This window comes from Ornithodoros turicata, chromosome 5, assembly GCF_037126465.1.
Source record: "Ornithodoros turicata isolate Travis chromosome 5, ASM3712646v1, whole genome shotgun sequence".
In the NCBI taxonomy this organism is placed as follows: domain Eukaryota; kingdom Metazoa; phylum Arthropoda; class Arachnida; order Ixodida; family Argasidae; genus Ornithodoros; species Ornithodoros turicata.
Genome location: NC_088205.1, coordinates 77798451 through 77812730, shown reverse-complemented (window position 1 = coordinate 77812730; position 14280 = coordinate 77798451). Strand labels below are relative to the sequence as shown.

At 44.7% G+C, this 14280-nt stretch overlaps 1 protein-coding gene across 1 annotated transcript in view; it reads right to left on the bottom strand.

Annotated features, from left to right (window-relative positions):
- LOC135395945 (cholecystokinin receptor type A-like) overlaps nucleotides 1-13280 on the bottom strand; it is a 79511-nt gene extending 66231 nt beyond the window's left edge. The window contains exons 1-2 of the mRNA XM_064627030.1: nucleotides 13037-13280; nucleotides 4274-4474 (exon numbers count right to left, since the gene is read on the bottom strand). Coding sequence (XP_064483100.1) covers nucleotides 4274-4474; nucleotides 13037-13280 — 445 coding nt within the window. The remainder of the gene's footprint in view (nucleotides 1-4273; nucleotides 4475-13036) is intronic.
- Nucleotides 13281-14280: the final 1000 nt, after the last annotated feature.

Below are 14280 nucleotides of genomic sequence, written 5' to 3'. Positions count from 1 at the left end.
TATCGTTATCTGCCATGATTTGTTGAAAACGGGAGGCGTACGCCTTTTTTGTGACAATTATGAAGCATAAGTGTCACAAAAATGGCGTACGCCTCCCGTTTTCGACAAATCAGGGCAGATAACGGTATCGTTCGAGGTGATGGTTGGCTAGGAGCGTGCTATGCGGTGAAGTTCATTTTTAAGAGTGTACTGCAGCTACTATGCTGTCGACACGGACACCGTAATTGTATAATCTTCGCGGAAAGTTCCACATAGGTGTCGTGATCGTCGAAGAAACTGCAGCTCAGCAAAGTCAGCCGAGACTACTACAGTTGTAGGTCGGAATTAATATCACGATGCAGGCAGGACACAAATAGTTCGGCGCTCGCTCGTTCCTTGTTTCGCTCAGCTACTAATATTAACCTTCCTATTCATAGAATTAATTAATTAACGTTGGTTTCGGCGCAATATCATAGGGCGCGGCCGTGACGCCCCCACAGTGCTGTAATGGCAATCAGGTGACGTCAGGTAAAATAGCTCCTCTCGAGGGAACCGCGGTATTGGTTGCGGCGCATATCAGTGGGCGCAGCTATGACGCTCCCACACTGCCGTAATGGTTGCAGCGCATATAACTGGGCGCGGTCATGACGCCCCCACAGTGCTGTAATGGCAACCAGGTGACGTCAAGCAAGATGGCTGCTGTCCAGGAAACTGCCGTATAGTGTAAGGTCTCCCAGGAGTAACCTGCACTGCATTACAGCATACAACGTGTCGGGGGTATTGTTCCTATGAAGCGTGTATGCGGGGTGCACAGCGAGTGAAATGACTGCCTACCGCGTAACGAAGTGTTCCTCCTGCAACTTCGCACGAAGGTTCCATCGAATAACGCGAACTAAGTTTCGTATACGTCTAGAACAGCTTCTCATTTACCACCATCGAGACCGCCCCTACGACTCACTTTACTATCAAATCAAATCAAATCAAATCAAATCGAATCCTTTATTGCTAAATACAAGACAGAGTGACACTAACGGGGGCCCCGTAGCAGAGCTACACTCTTAGAAATGAACTTCACCAAATAGCACGCTCCTAGCCAACCATCCCCCCGAATGACAACGTTCTCGTCCCAGATTTGTTGAAAACGGGAGGAGGAGCCTATTTTGTGCCGTGCATAATGGGCACAAAATAGGCTCCTCCTCCCGTTTTCAACAAATCAGGGGCGAGAACGTTGTCATTCGGGATGATGGTTGGCTAGGAGCGTGCTATGTGGTGAAGTTCATTTCTAAGAGTGTAGAGGAGGGGCCACCCAGTGTTAAATAAAATGTGTGAAACAACTGTTAGGAAAAATACGCGTGAAACAAACAGAAACATATCGCCTCATTCAATGCAAAATCTTCGCCCTGGAACAGATATTATTGGATGGTATATCATTTCCTTGAGATTCAGGCGATGGTAGGGAGAGGAACACAAAACAGAAGTAGACAGGACTAGACTCAGTCTAGCTCAAGAAAATGATACCATCAACATCGATACACCAGCTTTCTTGCGTTTTAATATGCCTTGTTCATAGATGTAATTTATTATGATGAGTGCCCATTCATCATCATTAATTTATTTGTTGTTGTTGTTATATTGAGTGACACGCCTAAGGCTAGATTGCTTCATGCTGTTGGCAAAGCAGCGCATAATGCAGTACACTGTTAAAACAGCACTTCACCACATAGCACGCTCCTAGCCAACCATCATTCCGAATGATATCATTCAGTGCATTGATTTGTTGAAAATGGGAGGAGGCGCCTATCTGGGACAGATTATCTTGTCCCAGATAGGCGCCTCCCCCCTGTTTTGAACAAATCATGACACAGAATGATATCATTCGGAATGATGGTTGGCTAGAAGTGTGCTATGTGGTGAAGTTCTGTTTTAACAGTGTAGTATAGGTGAGGGGCACCCGTAGAGCTCATTTCGTTTTAAAATGTTCAACAGTTAAAAATTAATAAATAAAATAAAAAGCAAAGGTAAAAAATAGACAAGGGCATTCGCATGGCTAATACGTGTCAGTAGCGAAAAATGCATTTTTGTTGAGTCTATAGAAACTCAATAGAAAATCAGCTCCTAAAAAGTTTCCTCTATAGAAAGTAAAAAAAAAAAAAATTCTTATGATTGTCCTTATTGTATTTCTAATGAGGAATATCAGAAGATTCTCTGTTGACTTCCGATTGAAATGCAAAGGTGTTATGGTCATGCGTTCCGTCGCTTATACATAGTCTCCACGGGATCGGATGGTATTAATGCAAAAATGCTAATTATCACGAAATATATTTCTGGTACCATTTTAGCTTATATCTTTGCACGGCCAATTCAAGAATCAGCGTTACACAACGACTGGAATGTTGAGTGCCGGGGCTCGCATTAGTGAAGCCAAAATCTCCATTTTATTTTTTCCTTAAAACCAACCCAACCCAAACCAAACCAAACCAGCGCTTTACACACATGGAAAGCTTGCAAGTCACATCACCCGACATTTGTGAAAGAACGGAATCCCACAAAGCCTCCACGTGTTCGAGGTCTGCGGTATTAATGCAGAAATGCTACTTAACACGAAAGATATTACTAGTACCGTTCCTACCATTTTATCTTATATCTTTCCACGGCCAATTCAAGAGTCTGTTCCACTCAACGGCTGCGAAGTGGGGCAGATTGTTCCAGTTTTTAAATCAGGAAGCACTCACCTAGCCAGCCCAGCAACCACCGATCAATATAATCGACTAGTGTTTGCTGTAAAGTCTTCGAATATATATTTTTGACAATAAAATTAAATTCCTAGAATATAGCAGCTTCTTTTACCATATGAAACAGGGTTGTCGTAGAAACTAACAAATACAGTCGTACCCCGTTATTATGACACTCGTTAATGCGACATCCCCGCTTTATGACACTTTTTCTCGGGAACCAGTTCCCTCCCAATGAACTCCGCATAATAGCCAATAACTCCGCCAATTATTATTCGTTAATATGACATTTGGTTAAATATGACAATGACCGGTATTTTCCAAGAGTCGAACACGTGTGCTTTACCCTCATTACTATGACCTTGTAGGTCAGGAGAACCGGCGGTTCGCCTTATTGACCATAGATGCTGACCTTGACCATCCTTGCTGATCCTTGACCATAGATGCTGCAGTCGTACTGCATTCATCGACCATGTCTGAGAAGAAACGCAAAGAAACCGAGCTAACTGCCAGAATGACGTAGTAGATATGCGTCAGATTGAGGGTTACACTCAGCAAATGTCTTTGTGAGACTTTGTTTTTTAATAGTGTAATTCATTCTTACTCATTATTCGTATTGTATTACAAGCTTACGTAATTTTCCAGTTTTCGAAGCTTACGTAAACGGTATGGTACGCTTCGTAACACGACGCTTTATGACAAAAATACGCAGGAACGGCCGTGGTCATATTAACGAGCTTCGACTGTATATCAAATAACGTGCCTTATACATCCTCGACTGCTTCTTCTAACTTGAAGTTAGACCTGAAGAAGTGGAGCCTTCTGCACGAAAGTCCCATTAAAATATAGATGCTCTCGACCGTCTTCTTTCTGTTGTAAATATCTCATTACAACACTTTCTAAGCTTCGCTGTGGCTCTCCACTATTCAGTTGGATACGTGAGTTTCTCTCTTTCCAGTCGTTATTCGCCGCACGTAGCAACCATTTTTTTTCTACCCATGCTTCTGTTACATCTGGAATTTCACGAGGCTCCGTATTTGACCCCCTTCTCTTCCTCATCCATTATTACCGGCATTCCCGAAGCTTTTTCTTTCACGGCGCGCCTTTTCCCTCACGACTGTATTACCTATCATTACCACCATTCCCGTCCAACGATAGGCGCGAGATACCGGCGAAAGTTTTAAGTGGTTGACATTTTTTGAAGCACATAAGGGCAGTATTTGCTCGCTATTTATTTAGCTCTTTTCCTAAGCGAGTTTATTTCACCAAAGATGTGGCCAGGAGCGCTGAGGACGAGTGGTAGATGACGAAGACGTCACGGTTTCCCTTTCTCCGTAAGATTTCATCCTACAATATCGCACACACGGTTTCTATGAAAGTTAACACCCTAACGTTATCTAATTGAATTTCCCAATATGACCCGTCCGTCCAATGCTACCTCTGCGCTGTTACAATAACTTTCATTCACTCGCCTATAATTGCTTTGGACCTCATTTTCACTGCACAGCTCAGCGCGAAGGCAAGGTACTCTGTATTACACATATTTCCAGATGAATGCTCACCGGTTCCTCTTATTGGTTGGAGGTGGCTGAGCAGGGCGATGGGCAGCATGACCGCCAGGGAGGCGCTCCAGACGGCGGTGATGGTCCGACGGGCATGACGCAACGTCTGCCACCGGCGGGAGCGCAGCGGGTGGCAGATGGCGTAATAGCGTTCCACAGACATGGCCACCAGGGTCCACGCAGACACACACACAGACACCGCTGCAAGGAAAATCATAAAACGGAATTTATGGGCTAAGTTTGTCAGATAGAGAGCGGGAACACTATTCATCGCGGTACAATCTTTTAATAGAATATACCGGTTGCTCAGTAATAAATGTCGCTTACGTTTGTCTATTTAGTGACCCGTTGTGGATTTTGTTTTTGCAGACGACAAAACAGACGGCAACCCTTTTGTCTGTCGTCTGCGTATGAAACGCAGCATGGGTGTTGTAGCTTTTATCCTGAGAGCTGCAGGTTTGAGTGTATCGGAGGAAACACCCCATCTCATCGTCATCATTTATTATTGTTGTTGTTGTATAGGAGGAAAACATGTTGCACTGAAATTTAGTCTCGTTCTTGGGTGTTTTGTGACGAAGTGAAGTCACCTAGCACGCAGACGGCACGCGGAAGACTCTGAGTGCTGATCGGGAGGTGGGTACCGTGCGAGCTTATCTTTCACATCCGATCTTTATCAGTTGATGATAATCACGGCGTTCAATACCTCGTACAGCAACAAAAACGAAATACAGGCCGCGGGGGCGTATTTATTGCAGCCGGCATTTCCGATTATTGTGTAATAAGTCTCTATTACAAGGGTGCTCTAAATTCGTAGCTCTGGAGGCCGCCAGCGTTTGTAAACTATCTGAATAAATCCTGTTTTCCATTTAGTGCAGGTCCAACATGCATCCAGACTAATACAATGACATGGCTTACTTGACCTTACTTGAGCCAGTAAATGACTTTTTAGCTCATCCTCGATGATTCTGTCTTTTCAGAAATTGCGATATCTTTTGTACATCACGTCTAAACAATGGACCATTTCCGACAACGCGTATGCGCATGCCCAGCCCTTGAGTCCACCATCTTTGAGCCGAAAACATCGCCATGGACCACGTGCCATGGACCCACCTGCGGGCGACTGAGGTCTGGTAATGAATACAATGCGCATTCACTCTTTCCGCATTTTTCTTCCAATCCTTTTTTGCTACTTTCCCACGCAACGTACGTGCCAGTTCGTAAAGCGTCACCATTATTGGGGGGAAAGACACGACGTTCGACATTCCACCGCCAGGGGCGACGCGAATATGGAAAAGGTCCATTTGAGCAAACGCACCCAAGAAACCTGCATCGCGTGCACCTACAACCGTCATGAAGATGGGTGTTCCTGTAAAGCGTGCTTTGCCTACATAACTTCCCAGTTTTGCGGCAAAGGAAATCTTTCTCTCGCGTTTCATTCATTCCCTCGCGAGCGTCTTTGTTGGTTAGCTCGTATATGTTAAAAGGGGAACTGTTTCGTTTAGTCCAGTACTCTGGCATTATTTACGGCTCAGAGGGTGCGGTAACCAAATGTAATTTCTCTGCAGCATGCTCCGAAACGACCAACATCCATCATTGTCTTTCCCGAGCGAATTGATTTTCCGCTTTAGCAGTCGTAGAAATAATACAGGCTAGCTGCAGAGTGACAGCTTCGGGGTTTGTGCCGGAATGCGGGTTTGTAGCTTTCTTTATTAAAAAGAATTGCCTCCGTCTTTGAGCAATATGCCAGACGCGTTTAAATGCGATAGCGTTATAAGGCCAATCAAATGGTTAACTAATCTCCCCACTTGGGGTAGTTGGTCGTCGAGAATCTTGCTTCAAAGCACAACTCGACACACAGGCAGAAAAAAACAAAAACAAAAAAACAAAAACGGGCGACACAGACACTTGCAGTTCGAAGCAGTTCTCTGTGTCGCTCATTTTCTTTTTCTGGACCGTGTGTCGGGTGCTGCTTTGAAGTACCATGACCAACAAAATAGGGCTCTTTTTGGGGGCTTGTTGGTACTTGTAGGACATTTAAAACACGCGCCACATTTCAGAACCAAACAGAACGTGACATATGGTAAGCATACTTGGTAGGGCGGAGAGCATAAGCATGGCAAAATATGTCATTGACGAATAAAGAAAGGGACTACCCTTATATAAACTATAACCACAAAGTGGTGCAATAACATTTGTAGACAGTCTAGCGCTTTGTAACGTGGTTGCTTTCTGCGTGTTGTGTACCTGTCTTGGAGATTTTAGCACTTTTAAATATGACGTTTTATAAGGTCAGCTTCCGACCGTGACCTTTGGGCTCCGGCACAATTTCCGGTGCCATTGTGTGCCAGCGTTGCAAAAAAAAAAAAAATTAGAGAAACGGATTTATTTGATTTAAATCGATTTTTCAAAAATTTAAATGCGCCTTACGAATTTGACCCTCTCCCTCATAACATTGAAGTACGACGACTTTCCATGAATAAATACACAGGTAGCATTATGAAAGATCTCACAGGGAAATTTAGTGGGACGAGGGCAGCGCAAAGACAGCGTGCAGGAGAAAGACGAGAAAGACGCGCTTGTCCATTCTTACTTCTCGTTCGCTACCGCGTGCAATGTGGCCAACTATCCATCGGTTTGGTTGCACAATCCTCAAATCGGCTTCTGGAGCCAGGCTAACCTTTCCCCTCTTTCTTTGTTTTTTTTGCAATAAACCTATATCCCCCCCCCTCCGTAATTCCGTTCAAGCCATAGATTCGGAATCTTTGTGGATTGGTGGGATCGGTCAGTGGTGGTGACTCGCTGAGGTTATAGTGACGTGATAAAAAGAAAGAAAAAAAGGATGGGAGTTTCGACGAAGCCGAATAGGCTACCCTTGTACGCTTACGCACAGAAAGTACAAACAGATGATGAGATGATCAGAAAACAAACAGACGATGAACAGAGATGACGAGGGAGTTCAACATGTAGTTCAAAAGTTTAAACCGAGTGATTGTAAAATGTCGGAACCGCTGGGGGACACACACAGCACATACTCAGCGAGTCATAGAATATGTGAGTCCGGTTGTACTTACAAAATCTTCAAGTGCCCTCAGCGCCCTGTCAGATAACTGAAGACCTAACAGTTTCGCGATGTCGAAGGTTCAGGAGTCCACACGAGACAGGGCTCGCCTCTAAAACCCCTCGAGTATCAACGTATTTCCGACACCCGAGAAGGATGTGTTCTACGTCCTCTACAACGCCACACTCACTGCAGTTCGGAGAGTCTCGCTTTCCAAGTTAGAAGAGGAGGGCGTGCGCTGTACTGCACATTCAGCCGTAGCCTAATGTTGGGCGCTCGTCTCGCTTAAAAAACCGCACACGCACAGACAGCCACTGGGAGGCGAACAGGCAGAGAGAGAGAGAGAAAGAGAGAGAGAGGGGCAATTTGCTTATGGTGCGTGCCATCAGACACGAGCCTCTGGTTCTGTTTTCCGCACCTTCATTGCTTTAGTTTAGCCACTTCGCCTCATTAAGACTAACTGAACTCATTAATCCTCCACTCCACTCGGCGATTACGCCTGTTGTGGCAACTCACTCTAACCGCCACTCGACTCCCGGGCACGTCACTTGAGCTGCCGTAGGGAGAGACGTTTATCCCCGGGGCCCAACATGTATAAACTCCTAACTGAGCGGATTACTTCAGGCACTCCGGGTTGTATTGGACGATGAGGGATTAGCGTGAATTAGCGTGCGTGCCAGCGTTGGCTACGTTATGAGAGCGTTCGTAGTTTCTGCTATCGCTAATCGCAGAACGGCGCTGAATGACGCGACGCGTTTTGCGTAAAAACAGAGCTTCTGTCGTGCTATTTCTGGGGAGGCTTTAGTTCTACAACACATCACTTTACGCTATGAATGCAGACGACTCTTAAAACTTATTCGGAACGTGGTCGACTGGGGATGGCCGAATGGGCAAAAGCATCTCCTAGTTGGTGGTAGCCAAGGTCGTGCTCAAGACTCAGAGGTGGTGAGTTCGTATCCCACTATCCACTGTGTGTTGTCTGAGGTTTTCCCTTTGGTTTCCGGCAAACTTTCCACACTAATTTCGGTACAGCTCGACCTGAAGTCTACCCAGGACGCACAGTAACCCTCCCTGCCGCCCCCTTGTTTCCTGCTATAATCTCCATCCGTTCATGTCTGCACGGCGATCATAGCCACAGTCGCTTCGTGGCGCTAACACGAATTAAAAAAAAAAAGGAAAGCGGCAAGCAGATAATTTGCGACAAAATTTTATGCTCGTACGTGTGGAACCAACTCTGAGATTCGCATAATTTCCTTTCGCCCCGTTGTTTCGAAACTTCCGCACAGTCGAAATAACACGTGGAATACTGAGGATAAAAAAGAAGAAGAAGAAGAAAAAAAAAGAGAAAAATTACACTTCAAAAAATACAACTTCAAAACGGCCCTCTAGGGTTGGGTATCCTTCTAGGGGACGCCACCGTATAGCCTGGTCCGTAACTTTATAGGACCAAGTGACAGCGATGGCGTGACCAAAACATTAGCGGTGCACAAGTCTTGGCATATACGGAAGAACGAGAGTGAGAGTAGAGCCATTCAGTTCTGTCAGCTCTCCTATCTGCTGAATCATAGGCACACATATGCGAAAAGCTCTTTCCTTTTAAAGTCATCCTTTGTGATCCATCTCATGATTCTTTCACCGTTTGTTAGTCATCTTTTTTTTGTGTGTGTCATCTTTGTCTTTCATGTACCTCATCCTTCTTTCATCATTTGTTAGTTTATCCTTTATTTCCTCTTTTGTTTTTATTTACTTCTTATTTCTTAATTTTCTTTCTTTCTTTATTTCTTATTCCTTCCTATATCTTTCTTTCTTTAATTCTTTTAATCTAACACGCGCATAGTGTAGGCAGCACAATTTCTTCTTTCTAAAGCAGATTCTACAGCTCCACGTGTGAAACATCCTCTACGTCTACGAACATGAAACGCGAGAGCGCCAAATCCAGCTCCGAACAAACCTACCAATTGGGCATACAGGATCGGCGGCACTCATTAAAAGCACACGTGCACACTCTTGCTGCTCTCGTTACTCTCTTTCAGTGGTTTTCCGAAAGTTTCGGCAGCACGACGCTTAATAGCAGAACATCCATGTCGCATTATAACAGTCCCAAAGCGGCACGACTTTGCAAGTAACGCTCTCCCAAAGCCCTTCAAAGGATCATCGAACCGTTAGGCATCGTTAGGAAGAAGACGGAGGGAATGTGATGTGATGTTCCGACTGCGTGCCACATTAGGGGAAATTTTTCCAAATGGGGTTGCTGCGGCACGTGGAAGCACTTGGTGCCAGGGTCGCGCTGGCGTTCTGAGCATACATTGCTGTTTGTCACGAGATGCAGAAACACCGAGGTACGAAATTTTGTCTCGAAAGGAGGCATAACATAGAAAAATAGCGAGTTGACGAGGCTTTACAGAGTTTTAGTAGATAACGACACCGTGAAGCCACCGTACCTATTGGAACCAATGGCAGCATTCCTGACTCACGCTCTCATCACGTGATTGGAAGCGGTATAGACTCGCTACTTCGGAAGCCACGTTATTAACGCTGTACTAAGGCCCATTTAACACTACCGTTTTTCTCAACCACGTTTTTCACGCGGGATGTGGGACCGATTGGAGTCTATTGGATCTATTCTTGAAGTATACGGACGAGAAAAGCGCTAGTGTGAAATGGGCCTAACACTCACTGTTGCCCTTCGCCTACTCTTGTAGGATCGTTTGGAGTGAATGGAAAAGATGATGGCGGTGATGTTGTAAACAACTTACGGTTGTTTGCATTAACTCCGTGGACATCGTTACGATTATTTGATTAGGGTACTTCTGGCTTAACAATATGCCGTAGAAGTAGGGGCACAGCACAATACAACATCACAAAAAAGCGCAAGGTGATAAAAGCTCAAATAAAGGAAATTTTCACTGTGTCACGAAAAGAGCACAGTGTGTAACATTCGACAGCCTGTTGCGGTAAATTATTCAGTTAATTAAATTGATTAATTCTTAATTGTTATTTCATTAACTTATTTCTAATTTTCAAATAATTTTAATTTGTATTTAATATTAAATGAATAATTTTAGATTGCGGTATGGCAATAACATGTATTTTAAACAGTAGGAGAGCTAAAATGATATTGCTCGATCTGTTCAGAGTGATTGATGTGAGTGCCTCCTCTGCTCGTGATGTGATGTGATAAAGAAGAAAATGGGGATTTGAGATTAATGTCCAATGATGGGGTTGATGCAAGTACGGTGATTCAAGCATAAGCAAAATGTCTGTTTGCGTTCAACTTTGTCAGTGTTTGATAACGTACACTCTTAAATAAGGGTTACAGAGTACGTGTACTCTCCAAAAGGGAGTGGTATATGTAGCAAAATGAGTTAAGTACACCCCTTGTTTTAAGAGCGTAGGAATGCCGGCAGTTGTGAAAGTGGATAACTTGTTAAAGAGAATTGATCTTCTTTCAATTTACGCTGTCATGTGACCTTCTCGACAGCCTCTGATGTTTGTATTTCTCGGCTACACTCCTAAGGACAGTGTACGTACATTGTGCAGTGTGATGAGGCCATTGGTGTATTTAGTCTCCTCTCATTTGAACCCCCATTTCATTTACTGGACTCATTCGTCACGTGGTCCCTGCTTGTTTTGTTTTTGTGTGGGTTTCTTTTTTTTTAAAGTGCCTCTTGATCATCTCGAGGTTAGCTTTTTCTAAGTTCTTCTCAATTCACGAGTGCTGAAGCAGCCTTAACCGAATTTGTCGGTTCTCACATGTTCGTATTTTCTATATATCAATGAATCAATCAATTCGCTCTAAATATATTTTTGTTTGCCATTGCTTGGAATGTGATGAAAATAAAAGATGACGTTGTGAATTGAGCAGTGGTGGTCGCACATTGAAAGTCGAAAACGGATTGTGGAGGCCCTCAAGGCACCCTCGTTACCTCGTCCTAGATTCTGCCCCCCCCCCCCATGCGTTTCACAGAGTGTGAAGTGACAGGATGGAAAAAAAAAAAATAATGCGGCGTTCCGTTCTTTTGGCACTCCGGCTGCTATCTCGGCAGCGAAGCCAGGCGTTGGGAAGGCATAACGGTTCCAATCATATTTGATTTGGCTCATTCAGAGTCACCTTTAGGGTATGATCAATTTCTTAGATATGGGCGCGGCACGGATGCAGAAAAAATGAAATAGGAAGGAGAACTATCGAAGGATGAACGGAAAGTTAATGTGTTAAGTAAAGTTAATGTGTATGTGCGTAAATCGTAGGGATGGGACGAATAAAAAATTTTTCGAATTCGAGTCCAAATCCGAATCCAAGGAAGGTTCTACGAATCCACGAATCTTGCGCATGTCGAATCTTTCGAATCCTTTCTTAAAAAAAAAAACTTTAAAGAGCCAGTAAAAAGCAAAAAACAACCTCTAGTGAAACGTGTTTTGAAGCAGAGTATGATGAGTAGAGTAACTGGGTAACTAGAGTATCCTCGAGAGAGAGGGAGAGAGAGAGATGATGATGACGATGATATTGCTCATCCTCGAATCCTAGGCAGGGATTTGAGATTCGGGAATTCGAATCCCAGTGCCCAAAATGGCGAATCGAATCTTTCGAATCCACCGACCACGTTTGTTCGTTTGTTTTTCAAGTTGCCGCCGAAAGCCTCATTGGCCGACGGATGTTCTCTTGTCTTTTTGTTTCCATTGCTCTGGACTGAAAGAGTTCAGGCAGGAACTGTTACATTACAAGTTTAAAAGTAACCTTGGTTTGCTTCTGATTCATGCTTACTTTTATAGAAATAATTCACACTCGAGAATTTATGCATTTCTTCTAGCCGATGAACAACGTGTTAACGAAAAGAGCCATATGGGTATATTTTCACCTGAAACCGTTGTATTATTTAATTTGTTTTCCTTAAACAAAGGTATCCTACAAAACACTTGTGGCGGCCTGTGTGCGATGACGAAGATGTGCCTCCGCTGGCGCGCGCCACCGCGCCTGCCGGCCAGTTCTACCGGCACCGTTCTAGCGTGAGGCCACGACCATCTGCCCGCTGGGACATTCCATCATTGCCGGTCAGGACTCATGTAGAGGGACACCACCTCCTCTACACACTTTTCACTAGGAGAGCTTTTTTTTCCTGGCTTTTCAAACTCTTTTTAAAGAAAGAATTCCAAAGATTCGAGATTCGTAAGATTCGTGGATTAGTAGAACCTTCCTTGGATTCGGATTTGGATTTGGATTCGAAAAATTCTGGATTCGTTCCATCCATAAAAAGAATGAAAGGAGTGCCCCAAGGCAGCCATTTGGGGGCCTAGATGGGATGCCCTTCGAGTGAACACGTACATTTGAGAAATATAGTGCACCGGAGTTCCACTCGATGCAAAAGTGTTTCTGTGTCTCTCGGAATTCACATCTCCATATTTTTTTCTTTTTTCAATAGATAAGTTTTAGGCACCCTCGACACCACTCAAGCATAACTGAGAATGGAGAAACCACGATCCGGATGCGGGGTTGTTGGTGCGTATGTTGCAAGTAGATGCAAATCAGGACTAGAACGCGGACGACAGAAAACAACCGACGAAGTGCGCTTCGAAAAGTGAGGAACCCAGCCATGCGGAGAGCATACGCGTATATATTGAAGCAGAGCCTTAGGTTGGAAGACGCGCCGATCTAGAAATTGTGTGTTTTCTTTCGACTACGTTGTATGAGAATGAACGCAAGAACGCACCTTGGAGATAAGGAATAAGTCTGCACATGAGGTCGCCGAAGACGAACTCTCTGAGCAGCACTCCCGCCAGTGTGAAAGGCATACAGAAGACGCCCAAGAGAAGGTCGCTGATGGCCAGGTTGAGCAGGAATACGTTTGTGACAGTTCGCATCTTCTTGTGCACGGCTAGGGTGACGATGACTAGTCCGTTGCCCAGAACGGCCAGCAAGAAGATGACGCTGTACGGCACGATCAGACGGACCATCTCCCACACCTGCGTTCAAGGACACCATGAGGACACCATGAGATGGACCCATCTCGATAAAAGCGCTAAATTAAAGCGGTCGAGGATAGGGACGAAACAGACAATGAGCAACGTAAATTTTTAAGGCGGACTCACTTCTTAAGAAGTTTATGGGGAATTTTTGTGCGCACAGTTCTCGTAAATCTCGCTAAATTTCTACACGAAACAGGTACAGGCGTGTTTCCCTCGAGTTTATCCAGGGAATGACATATTTTTGAAGGCCTGGTGCGATCCACTGATTTTTGGCCAATTAGAGTTTGTCAAACTTTCAATACATGCATGCATGGTAGACGCAACAAAATCGCTACTCTCTGCACACCTGCCCGCGATATTTGGGCCAAAATGATCTCATTCCCTACAGTAATGGTTGGTGCATTGATTGCCATCAACAAATTCGACGAGCTTACTGCTGTTTTCCAGATCCCTGCGAATGAAAATAATGGCTTTGTCGTTTGCTATCGCGTTCTGCACGCTGGCGCTGAATACGTTACTTCCTTAAATCGGGGGAGGAAAGCAAAGCGACGAAAACAATTTTGCGACGGCGCAGCCAACCTTCTCCGGAAGCGAACGCTATCTAGACCGCATGGGTCCGCCTTAAGACACAGAAAATTGATGATCCGGAGATATTCAGCTGATGAATGATCTGAAGGACGGTAGTCGACGAGGTAGTCAGCGGGTGCCGGTGGCGGGAATCGGACCCCCGTGCCTTTCTCATGTAATGGGAATGATGTCAGATCTGATGATATAATGATCAAGTGATATCAGAGAGGTGTTCGTTCGATTTCCGTCATCGACGCCCACTGACTTTCCGTCAACTGGGAAGCAGTTCGTTCAGCGTAGAGATAACTTGATACGTGAGAAATATAATCGGAACGCGTCTATTGGTGGTGGTGGTGGTGATGGCGATAGGGCTTGCCGTTGTCGGCCTCACGTATGTGGGCAACGCGTCTATTGGACAGCG